The sequence below is a fragment of the Rhinoraja longicauda genome, chromosome 6 (assembly GCF_053455715.1).
Source record: "Rhinoraja longicauda isolate Sanriku21f chromosome 6, sRhiLon1.1, whole genome shotgun sequence".
NCBI classification, from domain to species: Eukaryota; Metazoa; Chordata; class Chondrichthyes; order Rajiformes; family Arhynchobatidae; genus Rhinoraja; species Rhinoraja longicauda.
This window is the reverse complement of record NC_135958.1, coordinates 81,395,906-81,411,114: the sequence shown is the minus strand read 5'-3', so window position 1 is coordinate 81,411,114 and position 15,209 is coordinate 81,395,906. Positions and strand designations below refer to the sequence as shown.

The following is a 15,209-nucleotide window of genomic DNA, read 5'->3' as shown; positions in this document are numbered from 1 at the left end:
AACTTTTAAATGACTGACGTTACAATAATTCCACATCCCACAGCAATCTTCTGGAACTGTGAATCTGTGGAATTCATTGACACAGACAACTGCAGAGGCCGTCAATGGATATTGACCAGTCTGAAGAAGGGTCTCAACCCGAAACGTCACCATTCCTTCTCTCCAGAGATGCTGCCTGTCCCGCTGAGTTACTCCAGCATTTTGTGTCTATCTAATGGATACTGTTAAGGTGGAGATTGACAGATTCTTGATTAGTACGGGTGTCAGGGGTTATGGGGAGAAGGTGGGAAAATGGGGTTGAGCGGGAAAGATAGATCAGCCAAGATTGAATGGTGGAGTACACTTAATGGGCTGAATGACCTAATTCTGTTCCTGGAACTGATGACACCGACATCCCACAGTATCTGGAAACAATGCGAGAGCCAGAGATTCCCTTTGCCATAAGGTGCTTCCACTACCTGCCCCACTCGGGTAGATGTGCTACTGTTGAGAGCTGGGTGGGAAGTTGAGCATGGCTGCAAAAAGTTCAAAATTAATGGGAGAATTGGTAAAACAGGGAATTGAGAAGTTGAAAGTAGTAAACCCACCCATCATACACAGCATACTAAATAAGTTAGAAAGGGTGAAGGTAGACAGACATGGAAACTTGCAGTTATTACCCGGAACATGGTTTAAAGAGCAGAGATGGCACCTTAAAATGGTTGCTTACAGGGTGCTTTTTAAAATGAGGACAAAAAAGGAATAAAGATTGATTAAGAAAACAATGACAGCTGCAATGAGCGATGTGATGTTAGAAGTATCATTAGTATCAGAAGTATCATTAGTCTATCCTGCCTAGTCAAACCGCATGTCAAAAACCTCGGCATGATATTTGACTCTGCATTAATATTTGATAAGCAAGTCAACGCTGTGGTAAAAGCCAGCTTCTTCCAACTTCGAACCATAGCTAAAATCAAACCTTTCCTCCAATTCGACGACACAGAAAAAATCATTCACGCTTTCATTTCCTCCCGCCTAGACTACTGCAACTCCCTATACACTGGGATCAGCCAATCTTCCCTGTCCCGCCTGCAACTGGTCCAAAACGCCGCAGCGAGACTCCTGATGGGTACCCGTAAAAGGGACCACATCACCCCGATTCTGGCCTCTCTCCACTGGCTCCCTGTACGGTACAGAATCAACTTCAAGCTCCTCCTATTCACGTATAAAGCCCTAAATGGACACTCCCCCCCCTACATCAAAAATCTTCTAACCCCCCTCTCTAACTCCAGGTCCCTCAGGTCGGCAGACTTGGGGCTACTCACTATCCCGCGGTCTAGGCTTAAGCTCAGGGGTGACCGCGCTTTTGCGGTTGCAGCTCCTAGACTGTGGAACAGCATCCCTCTCCCCATCAGAACTGCCCCCTCCATCGACTCCTTTAAGTCCAGGCTCAAAACCTATTTCTACTCCCTAGCGTTTGAGGCTCATTGAGGAGGCGCTGTGAACTGTTTGCGTGCTACTGTATGTTTCTTTTTTTTTTTTCCATTGGAACCTAATCAGATGTACAGCACTTTGGTCAACGTGGGTTGTTTTTAAATGTGCTATACAAATAAAATTGACTTGACTTGACATGAGACTATATTGGTTGCACTAAGAAGGGAAGAAGATTGAACTTTTTTTGCCTTCCATCACAGTGAGGAATGTGGAGGAATCGCTGTGGTGGATGTTCATGTTAAACATTTATTTGGGTATCTTGTTGCTCTTTATTGGTATGACTGTATGGCAAATCAAATTCCTCGTATGTTGCAAAACATACTGGGCTAATAAATTACTATTATGATTATGACTAAGGACAGAACAATCACGGTAATGGGAATGTACAAGAGACCTCCGAGAACCATCAGAAAGCATTTCAAGACAAATTTCTGACAACCACAAAAACACTGAAATAGTAATGATGGGGTATTTGACTTCCTCCAGTTATAATTGCGAGACACTCAGTGTATAAGGAGTGTAGACACAGGATTACTACAATGAGACTCTTTTACAATCATTATTTCAACAAGCAGGTGGAAAGTTATGATTCAGTTTTGGAGACAGAAAATGGGCAAGGGAAAGGTGTTAGCAGTGGAAGAACACTTCTCAGACCACAAGTTATACAGGGCAGGTGGTGTGGTGAGTAGCAGGAAGCTGTGTTGGACGTGCTGGAGCTCAGGGCAGGCGGTGTGGTGTGTGGCAGTGACCTGTGTTGGACATATGGGGGTCGGGGCAGGCGGTGTGGTGTACGGCAGGGACCTGGGTTGGACGTGCTGAACCCCAGGGCAGGCGGTGTGGTGTGTGGCAGGGACCTGGGTTGGACGTATGGGGGTCGGGGCAGGCGGTGTGGTGTGTGGCTGGAAACTGTATTGGACGTATGGGGGTTGGGGCAGGCGGTGCGGTGTGTGGCAGGGACCTGTGTTGGACGTATGGGGGTTGGGGCAGGCGGTGTGGTGTGTGGCAGGGACCTGTGTTGGACGTATGGGGGTTGGGGCAGGCGGTGTGGTGTGTGGCTGGAAGCTGTGTTGGACGTATGGGGGTTGGGGCAGGCGGTGTGGTGTGTGGCTGGAAGCTGTGTTGGACGTGCTGGAGCTCAGGGCAGGCGGTGTGGTGTGGTGCAGGGACCTGGGTTGGACGTGCTCGGGGCAGGCGGTGTGGTGTGGTGTGTGGCTGGAAACTGTGTTGGACGTGCTCGGGGCAGGCGGTGTGGTGTGTGGCTGGAAGCTGTGTTGGACGTACTGGAGCTCGGGGAGGCTGAGGGCTGAGCTTGAGGACCAGAGAAGCTGTGTGTTTCAGCTCGTTTAAAAGAAATAAAGTGTGGAGACACAAGAAACTGCAGATGCTGGAATCTGGAGCAAGAAAAAACAAATGCTGGAGGGACACAGAATGGGTGGAGTGAGTGGACAGGTGAGATTTCAGGTCAGGACCCTTCTTTAGACTGAAATAAGGATGTTGGGGTAATATGAGCAATGCCCAATAGCCCAGAGCACTGGCCATCCAAAGTCCCATGGGTGCTGGGACATCATTGTTTTACTGTATTTGGAAGCTGCAATCTTTAAAATTCCAAGGCACATTCTTGTACAGCTACACACAGAAATATTGTCAATGTTATAACGAATGAAACAAGTCTCAGCGACAGAGAGATGGACTAAAACAGAACAGGTTAAACAGACAGAAGGTATCAGTGGAAAGTACAGCATACAGTACATGAAAATATACACACCAGAAAACTCCCCTGAGTCAGCAACCCCAGAGACAGGAAGCATGAGAAGAAAAACGCTAATTAGCTTGAGAATGAGAGCTATTTCTATCATTACAGCACAAAGTGCATTTCAAGCTGTGCACTCCCACATCACCTGCACAAGAGGGGAGAGGGAAGGCAGAAGCACATTGATTTGGGGTCCATTGCCTTAGCAGGTGCCCATACATATATGAAAGCAATATTATACACCGATCAGCCAAAACATTCTGACCACTGACAGGTGAAGCGAATAACATTGATTATCTTGTTACAATGGCACCTGTCAAGGCCTGGGATATATTAGACAATAGACAATAGGTGAAGGAGGAGGCCATTCGGCCCTTCGAGCCAGCACCGCCATTCAATGTGATCATGGCTGATCATTCTCAATCAGTACCCCCTTCCTGCCTTCTCCCCATTCCCCCTGACTCCGCTATCCTTAAGAGCTCTATCAAGCTCTCTCTTGAATGCATTCAGAGAATTGGCCTCCACTGCCTTCCAGTCAGTTCTTGAAATTGATGTGTTGGATGCAGGAGAAATGGGCAGGAGTAAATTTGACAAGGGTCAAATTGTTATGGCCAGACAACTGGGTCAGAGCATCTCTGAAACGGCAAGGCTTGCGGGGTGCAGTGGTGAGTGCCTACCGACAGTGGTCCGAGGAGGGACAAACCACAAACTGGCAACAGGGTGTTGGGCGCCCAAGGCTCATCAATGCGCGAGGACAACGAAGGCTATCCCGTCTGGTCCGAACCGACAGAAGGTCTACTGTGGCACAAGCCACAGAAAATTTTAATGGCGGTCACGGGAGGAATGTGTCACAATACACAGTGCATCGCACCCTGCTGTGTATGGGGCTGCACATGGAAGACCAACAGCATATTAGGCAGGTGGTCATAATGTTTTGGCTCATCAGTTCATAATGTTTTGGCTGATTGGTGTATACATCAGGTAGACACAAAATGCTGGAGTAACTCAGTGGGTCAGGCAGCATCTCTGGAGAGAAGGAATGGGTGATGTTTCGGGTCGAGACCCTTCTTCAGACTGATGTCAGGGGAGGGGGCGGGACCCTGCCCGAAACGTCACCCATTCCTTCTCTCCAGAGATGCTGCCTGTCCCGCTGAGTTACTCCAGCTTTTTGTGACTACCTTCGATTTAAACCAGCATCTGCAGATCTTTCCTCCACATTATATACATCAGGCTCGCTTGCACAAACATTGCAACAAGAAACGTGCAAATGATAGAACAGAAATTAACTTTATAAGCAAGCACAACAAAATATGAAACCATTCTGTGTCTAGGTGCATCACAGCCGTAGAATTCTTCAGTCACGCACACGCCGAGGCCAAGGGGGTGATCTTATAAAGATGTACAAAATGATGAGGGGAATTGATAGGGTGAAGGCAGTGCAGGGGAATCAAGAACCAGGGGACAATGGTTGAGGGGAGGGGAGAAATTTAATAGGAACCTGAGGGGCAATTTTTTCACTCAGAGGGTGGTGGGTTGAATTTAGTTTATTGTCACGTGCATCGAACAGTGAAAGCATTTTTGTTGCTTGCTATCCAGTCAGCAGAAAGACTATAATTGATTACAATCAGGCCGCCCACAGTGTACAGATGCAGGATAAGGGGATAATATATAATGTGAGATAAATTCCAGAAACGTCTGATTAAAGATAGTCCAAGGGTCTCCAATGAGGTAGATGGCAGCTCAGGAACGCCCTCTAATTGGCGATTGGATTGTTGCTGCCAGAGGAGGCAGTTGAGGCAGGTACACTACAGCAGTAAAAGGCACTTGGTCGGTACATGGATAGTGAAGATTTAGAGGGATATAGCCCAATTGAGGCAAATAGGACTAACTTAGATGGGGCATCTTGATCGCCGGCATGGACGAGATGGACTAAAGGGCCCGTTTCCATGATACACACTGATACATACACACCCTTCTTACCTCCCTACATGGACAAAAAGGCAGAGAGATTAATATAGAGACAACCAGCTAGGAAAAGCTTGTTAGTAGGGTTGAAGGAATTCTGGATTACAGAATAGCTGTTTGGGGACATGCCATATTTAAAGCAGATTCAATGGTACTCTGGGTGAAGGGAAAAAGTACAAAGGGAGACAGATACACAAGTTAATGATGAAGGAATGAGAAACTGTCCGACACCGAAGATGCACCACATTTACAAAAAAACATCCGATTCGTTATCATAAATCCATCCCAACACTGTGCTTTATGATCACACTCATGACTTATTGGCCAACTGTGAGGCATGACTTCTGATCTCAAACATTTGCCAACAGAAAGAGGACATTAAGAAACCATGGAGAGAAGAAAGAGCAGGTCAAGCTGGAAATGACTAAATTATATCAAACTTGGCCTTTAAATCAATAAACTGAATGAAAGGAAAGTCAAGGACCCAACAATGACCCAACAGACCACAATGAAGATAGACACAAAAAGCTGGAATAACTCAGCGGGACAGGCTGCATCTCTGGAGGGAAGGAATGGGTGAGTTTTTGGGTCGAGACCCTTCTTCAGACCGTCTCGTCCTGAAACGTCACCCATTCCTTCTCTCCAGAGATGCTGCCTATGCAGATGAGTTACTCCAGCCTTTTGTGTCTATCTTTGGTTTAAACCAGCATCTGCAGTTCCTTCTTACACAGACCACAATGGGGAAGGGAACGGGGAGGTGGTGTAAGGTAAAGGAGGGGCAAAGAAAGAAAGTGTGGGCAAAAGAGAGAACCTAGCTAGAATAATCTGAAGCGCATTAGAAATGGCATCTTGCAATCTTTTTTGCATTACTGAGTTGTCAAACTGGTGGGGTTAAATCTTCAGGTCCTTGTGCCCTGCAGCTTGTTCATGCACTAACACTCAGTGCCTGGTGAGTCCGAGTCATAATCACTTCCAATAATGGCATCCAGGTGAGTGGCACCGGGTTTAGGTGAGCAAAACTAATTTGCTTCTGTCATAATGGCAATCCAAATGCTATTCCAGATATGGGCGTGCATTTCATCAGAAAGAAAGGATGGGACAGGTTTTAATGGCCAAAGGTTAAGACAAATCAAGACAAATTTTGAATTTTAGCGCTATTTCCCATTAAACAGTACAGTACAGTTTAGTTTATTGTCACGTGTACCGAGGTAAAGAGTCTGGTCTAGAAATTCTGTGCAAAAGGGAATCCCTCTCTGGTCAGTCTTTGAACCACAAAATACTACTAAAGAAATAAAATCTTACCAAATTCAAAATATTAAACACTTAAAAAAAATTTTTTTAAAGTTATTAAACCAAGAAGTAGAATGGTTCTTACAACATTTAAACTCGGGATCATTTGAAATGAAGAAATATTTTGGTGGGGGTTTACCTCCTTAATTATTTTTAAAAAAAAAATCTGATTAGCCCAGACACAAAAATCCAAAACAATACCAGTCATGGCATTACATAGGCAGCCCTGCGTTATGCAAGGCTTCCATTCCTGAGAACTCTATCACCTTGCTTCTCTGCATCACAAACAGCTGTTTCTGTGGCTAACCATTGCCCGACATAACCTTGCTATAATTCCCTAATTTCACTAAATAATAATCCAAACATCACCCATACCTAAAATAATGAAACATATACTGTGTCTTGACAATAATTGTGGAAGAAAAATTAATATCCTTCCTTACTTAATTTTGATTGGAATTGAACAAGGCAACGAAAGGGTGATTGGATGTGACATTGGCATCTCTCGTTGACAATAGACAATAGACAATAGGTGCAGGAGTAGGCCATTCAGCCCTTCGAGCCAGCACCGCCATTCAATGCGATCATGGCTGATCACTCTCAATCAGTACCCCGTTCCTGCCTTCTCCCCATACCCCCTCACTCCGCTATCCTTAAGAGCTCTAGGTGCAGAAGAGGTTCATGGGAATCGGCAAAGTACGATTAGCCGTTTCACCTCTTGTTTGGCAACGTGTTGTAGGGTGAATGGTAAAGGTAAACATGAAATAGTAGAGGAGATAATGACAACTCTTTATTATTGTTGTTAGCTTGAAAAATGCTTTAAAAATGTGTGGGAGAATTTGCATATACTGCCATAGGATTTGCCCAGTTCAGGTCATCCATAGCCCTGGCAGGCTCTATATGCTTCTCCTAACCAGTCACCAGATTGTTAAGAAAGCAGTGTTAGAAGGTAGAAGCAATGAGCAGGTATAATTTGCAACGCCGAGAGCATTTGTGTGTTGATCATCAATTACCGAAGGTGGAACCAACCTTTGGGGTATGAGATTCAGGTTGACAGTCAGAGTGCGATGATCTCAGCTGTTACCATATACTGGATCAGCGGGCAGCTCAGGCAACGTTTCACAGCCTCCACTCGCTGCAGTTTAGAAGGACGAGGGGGGACCTCATTTAAACATACAGAATAGTGAAAGGCTTGGATAGAGTAGATGTTTCCACTAGTGGGAGAGGCTAGGATTGGAGGTCATAGCCTCAGAATTAAAGGACATTCCTTTAGGATAGATATGAGGAGGAATTTCTTTAGCCAGAGGGTGGTGAATCTGTAGAATTCATTGCCACAATAGGCTGTGGAGACCAAGTCAGTGGATATTTTTAAGGCAGACATAGCTAGATTCATGATTAGTATGGGTGTCAGGGGTTATGGGGAGAAGGCAGGAGAATGGGGTTAGGAGGGAGAGATAGATCGGCCATGATTGAATAGCGGAGTAGAATTGATGGGCAGAATGGCCTAATTCTGCTCCTATCACTTATGAGCTTATAACAGCCATTTTCAGTGGCTGTAAGTTGCACATGGACACTCACGTGTTTAAACAAAGCTGCACCACATCACTTGATTTCCACTTACCCAGCAAATTTGCCCCCTCATCCACATCACCAATCAACTCAGATGCTGATTGGGACAGTTCATCAAAAATAGATTCCGTGTTGCGGTCAAATGCCTTGTTCTCTATTCCCTGGGTGGGTGTGCTATTAAAAAAAAAGCAAGAATTAAATCAAGGTATCCAGATACGGATAGGTCAGAAAGATGCCTTTGGGTAATGGGCTTATCTAATATTTTTCATGGATGAGTGCTGACAACAGACACATTTTATTTTAAATTGTCTTCATGGAATACCATGCAACACGGGTGATTCCAAACTCAAACTATTCCTCAGTCAGACACAAAATGCTGGAGTAACTCAGCAAGTCAGGCAGCGTCTCTGGAGAAAAGGAAGTTCTGACGTTTCACGTAGAGGTCCTTCTTCAGACTAGTTATTCAAATTATTCCAACATTAACCTCAAATTGATATTTGATTGATCACCTCAAAAGATTAACAGTTTCTGTGCAAACCCTCATTCCTAGCACCCACGAGGTTTTGGACATAAATTCTATGTTGATTTTGTATTATCCTCACATATTGCCAGAGGAGGTAGTTGAGGCAGGGACTATTCCAATGTTTAAGAAACAGTTAGAGAGGTACCTGGAGGGATACGGACCAAACGAGGGCAGGTGGGACTAGTGTAGCTGTACCCGGTGTGGGTAAGTGGGGCCAAAGGGCCTGTTTTCACACTGTATCACTAACTTCCAGGAGTGCTCATGACATTCTGCTGTGTTCCCCAAAGGGACATGTTTCCCCCTCTTACATGGCGACCTTTTCACCTCACCACAATTCTTCTCTGATGAAATAATGTCAATCTAAGATATTAATTATGTTTCTCTCCCCACAAATGTTACCTGATCCAAGCATTTCCAGTTTTCCCGATTTGAATTTCCTCAAATCTCATTTCATTTTACAATTTCATTTCATTGTTGCCGAGGAAAGCTGGGAGACCGAAGCTTAATCTGTTGTACGGTATTCTGTGAAATACACACTTACCTGGTTCCTTTGTACCCAATAAAATCTCGATCCATATCTAATTCAGGCGTTGAGTCAATGATAGCTTGAACATCTGATTTGTCTTCGTTTTCAGTCATACCTTGAACATTAATGAATACATGCTTACAAGATATTCTGCACCAAATAACAGTTAATCAGATGGAATACAGATTTACTGAAACTGATGAAAGTCAGTGAAACCTTTGCACTGTCTTTCCCCTGCCTGAGGATTCTGTACAGCCCACATGATAAATGCTCACGTTGCAGAGCAGGATCAGGTGAGTCACAGCCCAGCCAGCTACAAGTGAAACAAAGAATTTAGCAGCCCCTGGTCTCCCTTTGAGACAGCAGCCTTCCTCTCATCTCTTTAAGTTTGTTCGGCATGAAAAGTGTGCAATGTTGCCACTGATTCCTGGAATCCCCGGCTTGTGACTGTTTAAAAGTAGTGGAGGAACTTTAAAGATGGCTGTGATGATCAGCAGAGTTAGTTTAGTTTGAAACACTTACCAACTGCTAGAGTTCTTGTGTCCTGCTGTACCTGCACATCAATATTTTTCTTGTTATCTGGTTTTTTACAAGCTTGGTTCAAGTTTTTAAATAACGCTTCGGCCTCCTCGCTTTCCTTTCTTGGAGAGGTTGAATCTCCCATGGCAGCGTCTGGCAGGGCAGACATGGGCGTGTTGGGTTTTGTTGGCACCAAGCTGGAGGCCTGGCTGGCATCAGAGAGTTCATCCTAAAACGCAAATAAAACATTGCAAATTATTTACAAAAGTATTTGAAAGGTGTCATTGTACAATGGCTACACAAAGTTAACATGCAAGGAAGGCAATTGGTATGTTGGCCTTTAATTTAGTTTAGAGATACAGCGCAGAAACAGGCCCGACCAGCGATCCCCGTACCTACACACTACGGACAATTTACAATCTCTATCGAAGCCAATTAACCTGCAAACTGTATAGGAAGGAACTGCAGATGCGGGTTTAAACCAAAGATAGACGCAATAAGCTGGAGTAACTCAGCGGGACAGGCAGCATGTCTGGAAGAGAAGGAATGGGTGACGTTTCAGAACGAGACCCTTCTTCAGACTCTGTTTCGGGTCGAGACCCTTCTTCAGACCTACAAACTGTACGAGTTTGGAGTGTGGGAGGAAACCGGAGCACCCGGGAAAACCCACGCAGTCACAGGGAGAACACACAAACTCTGTTCAAGTCCGTAGTTAGGATGGAACGCAGATCTCTGGCGCTGCAAGGCTGTGCCACTGCCCCCCCCCCCCATAGAAAACTATGAGAGGAATGAAGGGCAAGAGAAATACTGACGCTGGTGAAACTTCAGCTCTGGTCGTGTACAGATCGCCCTACCCTAAGAGGCCTACAGTTGCAATGGTGGTAGTGTACCAAAGATTCCTTAAAAAGAGGAGCTAGCAGGGGTTATAGTTACGGACGACGACAAGTCTTCCGTGAACAAAGACTAGGTATGTACTCTATCCCATATTAGGATAGTGTTAATGTACGGGGATCACTGGGCGGCACGGACTTGGAGGGCCGAAAAGGCCTGTTTCCGGCTGTATATATATGATATGATATGATATGATAACCCAATCTACCTGCGCTGCTGCTTGCAGATAGACTTTGACATGACCCGACAGCTCTGTGTAGCTCTGTACTTATTGTTCCACTGAAATTAAAAAGGTTTCTGGTGAAAGAGTTAGTTTGTAACCCAAACTTACTCTTTCAAACATGTAGGAGTGGGAGAGAGGGAGACAGTGCTGGGAAGCAGAGCTACAGAACACAAGTTAAACCAATGGGAATAGCAGCACCCTGGAGACATTTACGTATATTTGTCACCATGTGAGCATTTGAGCACAGAGCTTGCCCTGGCCCACAGCAGCGGTAACTACTGGAATCATCCATTCCAAACTGGCCTCGTTTAGCAGCTCCCACTAACTTGTAGAACATTTGACTTTCCGTTCAAACTGATTTAATCCAAATTCAGTTGAATCTAAATGACTTCAATGTAACACAGGGAGAGTTGTATCTGTTCAAATTCTGCATTCATTCTTTGCCTACGAGGGAATAGAAAAAAACAAACCAGGTGACACAGCAGTGGAGTTGCTGCCTTACAGCGCCAGAGACTCGGGTGCGATCCTGACCATGGGCAATGTCTGTAAGGAGTTTGTACTTTCTCCCTGTGACTGCGTGGGTGTTTTCCGGGTGCTCCGGTTTCCTCCCACACTCAAGACATGCAAGGTTGTAGGTTAATTTGCTTCGATAAAATTATAAATTGTCCCCAGTGTGTAGGATAGTGCTAGTGTACGGGATGATCGCTGGGCCGAAAGGCCTGTTTCCGCGCTGTATCTCTGAAGTCTGGAAGGATGTTAATATACAAATATTGCAGCAAAATGGAGCAGGTTTAGGTTTTTTTTTCACGTATTGAAGTACAGTAAAAATCTATGTTCTGCATTCTATCTACCCAAATGAGATATACCATACATACAATCAGTTCAAACTCAAGCTCAGTTCTCAGTATTGCAGTAAATTACTCAGCATTGCAGTGCATTCTCAGTAATCTGTTCAAAATTATATTTCTTCAGCAGGTTGCAATCCACAAAATGCTTGGTGTTGGATTTCATCAAATATACTTTAACTTATCTATTCAGAAAGAACACGAAAACCGCCTTGTTGTTTGTCACCCCTGTTGCTTCCTGGGTTATCACTGAGAAATGATGCAAAGCACACTTAAAAAAACAATCAGGAGCAGGAAAAAATTATATCTTCAAAGAAGCAAATGCAGTAATAAAGAAAAATCACCTTAATGAGTATACCCAAAGTATCTAAAGACACTTTAGCGGAGAATGGTGGGATATGCCTATGGGCCGAAGGGCCTGTTTCCACACTGAATCACTCTCTCGACGTCATACGTTTTACAGCACAAAGAACTACATGGATTTAGCACCAGGCAAGATAAAACATTTGTTTTGTTTTGTGATTAAAAACAGGTTGTTGAGGACTTTATAAAACCAGCATCTGTCTTACACCGACCGGTACGTTCCACTCAGACCGCTGATAGTCTGCATGCTTTGAGGATCTATGAAATTATACACATCGCACTTTGGAAGTTTTCTACCAGTCTGACAAGCTCCCAAATGCCAACAGAAAACTAATGGAACGGTTTGAATCAGCAATTGGGAATAGCAAGGATAGGAGGCACCTCCTAATTATTTCAGCTTGTGGAAGAAAAAGTAATGAAATAAGCAATAAAGATTCGGGGTGTAACAATTGGTTTCATTTTCTACGTGCACTTTGCTTCAGCTGTACACACTGAATCAAGCTCTGTTCCGTTTGTTCAGCTACCTCCAAACAATGGCTACCGAGCCTCCTCCACACACGCCCAGAAATATCTGGAATTCTCAGTGGGACTCCAATTTAGCCTTAAAAGTGAAATTATAATTTTGGCCAAGCAGCACTAGTTATTGTTTGGCTTTGAACATTAAAGCCAATTTTGAATGGTGTCAGAAAAAAACTGCAGATGCTGGTTAAAATCTGAAGGTAGACACAAAATGCTGGAGTAACTCAGCGGGTCAGGCAACATCTCGGGAGAGAAGGAATGGGTGACGTTTTGGGTCGAGAACCCATTCCTTCTCTCCAGAGATGCTGCCTGACTCACTGAGTTACTCCAGCATTTTGTGCCTACCTTTGAATACTTCAATATTGTTTCAGCATTGCCAACATGACCTCAAGGTCCCACTCGTTCTCATTTACTACCCACAGCACTGAGTTAGTTATTCAGTGGGGAGTGTTTCTAGTTTCCCTTAATCAGTACATTTTTAACATGCAGCTGCAGAAATATGTGACCTTCAGATGGATTTCCCACTGGCTCCAACACTACCCCACGGTATTCTCCTGCTGTAACTCGCAGTCACCAAATTCCCAAGAGCCGGACTGAAGGGTTTTGTAAACAAAACAAATACCAGCAACTACATTGATAAAATTAACTGAATAGCGAAGTCTTCATTTGCAATTCTCATCTCCCCAGCATTGCTTATTTCCAAAATGTCTCACTTTAACATATTTTTAATGATTAAGTTAAGATCCATTGTTTCCGACTCAAATCAAAACACATTACTGTTTCCAATTTTCTCCTCCTTTTACAGACCACAAGCTTCCAAGCCAAGGGATGGGGAGACTAAACCACTGATCCCCAATGTAAAGTACAAAGTCACACAGTGCCAGGTCTGGAGCATTCCATTCATAATCGGCTAGTCAGCTATCTGCTTGAAATGAGGTGTCACAGAGGCAGATTGCTGGTGTCGTTTAAACACTGAATAGTCACCCCCAGGAATGTCAGGCAAAAGGCAGTGGTGAGTTTCAGCAGTCTGAAATGAAAGAAATGCAAAAAAGTAACAATGGATAAAGGATACAGGCCATTGTTAGCCATTTATTGGGTGAAACCGAGAAGCTGGTGCGACTTGGGTGGGGGAGGGATATTGCGAGAGGGAATGCCGGGGTTACTTGAAGTTAGAGAAATCAATAATCATACCACTGGGCTGTAAGCTGCCCAAGCACAATATGAGGCCCTGTTCCTCCATCACCCCCGTGCTGTTTGTCCTGATCCCACAAGGCGTGGCTCTCACTGGAGTGGTTTGTTCCTCATGGCTGTGAGCCGACCACTAACAGAAATGAATAAACCTATGGAATGATGCTGTACAGGAGGTGGTTCTGCATCATTACCCTGAAGCAACTTCTTGTCTGAATAAACAATTGGCTCCCTTTGGGATTCTCCTTGCTCATTCTGGGAGATGGGGCGGGGGTGGAGAGATGGGGTGGGGGTGGGAGAGATGGGGAACTGAGTGTTTATGAGTTGGGAACACCACAAATATGAGGATGCTAGAATGGAGGAAACAAAGGGAAAAGGCGAGAGTGACTGTAATTAATAACTGATCCTACAGCATCTCTAACCGTGTGCTAGAATCTTCCAAGCCAGATTGGCCTCGCATCTCTGTACAAATCACACTTTGAACTGGATGTCGCGGTCTTACTAGAGAATGAGCGACAAACACTAGCTGACAACAATAATCCAGCCCAGCTCTGTATGCCTGATTATCCAAATTAATTAAGAAACGAACATTAAAAATAAAAGTGGATGGGGAGTTATTAATTCAGTTAATAATTTAAAACAAAATTGCCGCTATAACAGACTACCAATGGCTCCAAATTGTGCTGAACAATGAAATGAATGTGCTTTATTCTCAGTATGCTATTACAGTGCACCCGAACTCCAATCTCCTGGACCCAGGCACTGTGTGTGTAATTAATTATGTGCTGCAGACAAAAACAAGCAGTGAATGCAGCAGGAAGGAGACCAGCTGGCACAGTTACATTGATTTATCCTGAGAAAGGGACCTACAGAAAAAGTGAACTGTTATTCTACAAAATAGATTTATAACATCATTCACTTTGATTAACTATTGAATGATTATGAAACTTAAAATCTATTACCAGGGATTTCAATATCACAGTGATTTACCACAAACACTGAATGCTTTCAAATGCAAAATCATAAACGTGTTAACTGCACAATGGAAAAAAAAAGATCAGTGGGAAAAACTGACCCCTCTTTACAAAAGGGCTGCAGTCTTTTCTGTAATAACAAACATTTTCACTACTGGCAATGTAACCTTAATTTTGGATCATTTTATAAGTCTCCAGGTGAGGCATCAGAGTTTTTAGAATAGAATATGCAAAATAACAGGCTTGAAGTCTTATTTTGCCAAATTAAATGACCCGTTCTCCTAAACTAAAGGGCACATTGGCCCATCATAATCACACCATTTAAAAAAAACCCTCATCCTAGGATTTGGTAAATCTCAACACCAGAAAGAGAATTTGAATGTCGATTTGGCACTGTCGGTGCCCTAACTTTTACTAATTACTATTTACCCATCATTCTTGGATTTCCTGGGCTCAGACGCCCAGTTAAACAAAGCACTGATTTTAAAATTGACACTGATTTGAAATCCCTCCATGGTCACACCGCTCTGCGCTCTTGAATGATCTGCATTGTACACCCTCCCAAGGTCTCCACAGTCTTCCAATTCTCTC

General features: G+C 44.1%; 1 protein-coding gene across 8 annotated transcripts in view; it reads right to left on the bottom strand.

Annotated features, from left to right (window-relative positions):
- The window catches only part of LOC144594668 (C-Jun-amino-terminal kinase-interacting protein 4-like), a 130,363-nt gene that overhangs the window by 40,791 nt on the left and 74,363 nt on the right, over positions 1-15,209 (bottom strand). For all 8 annotated transcript variants that reach the window (XM_078401496.1, XM_078401499.1, XM_078401498.1 and 5 more), the window contains 3 exons: positions 9,619-9,844; positions 9,112-9,211; positions 8,100-8,221 (listed from right to left, as the gene is read on the bottom strand). In XM_078401496.1, coding sequence (XP_078257622.1) covers positions 8,100-8,221; positions 9,112-9,211; positions 9,619-9,844 — 448 coding nt within the window. The remainder of the gene's footprint in view (positions 1-8,099; positions 8,222-9,111; positions 9,212-9,618; positions 9,845-15,209) is intronic.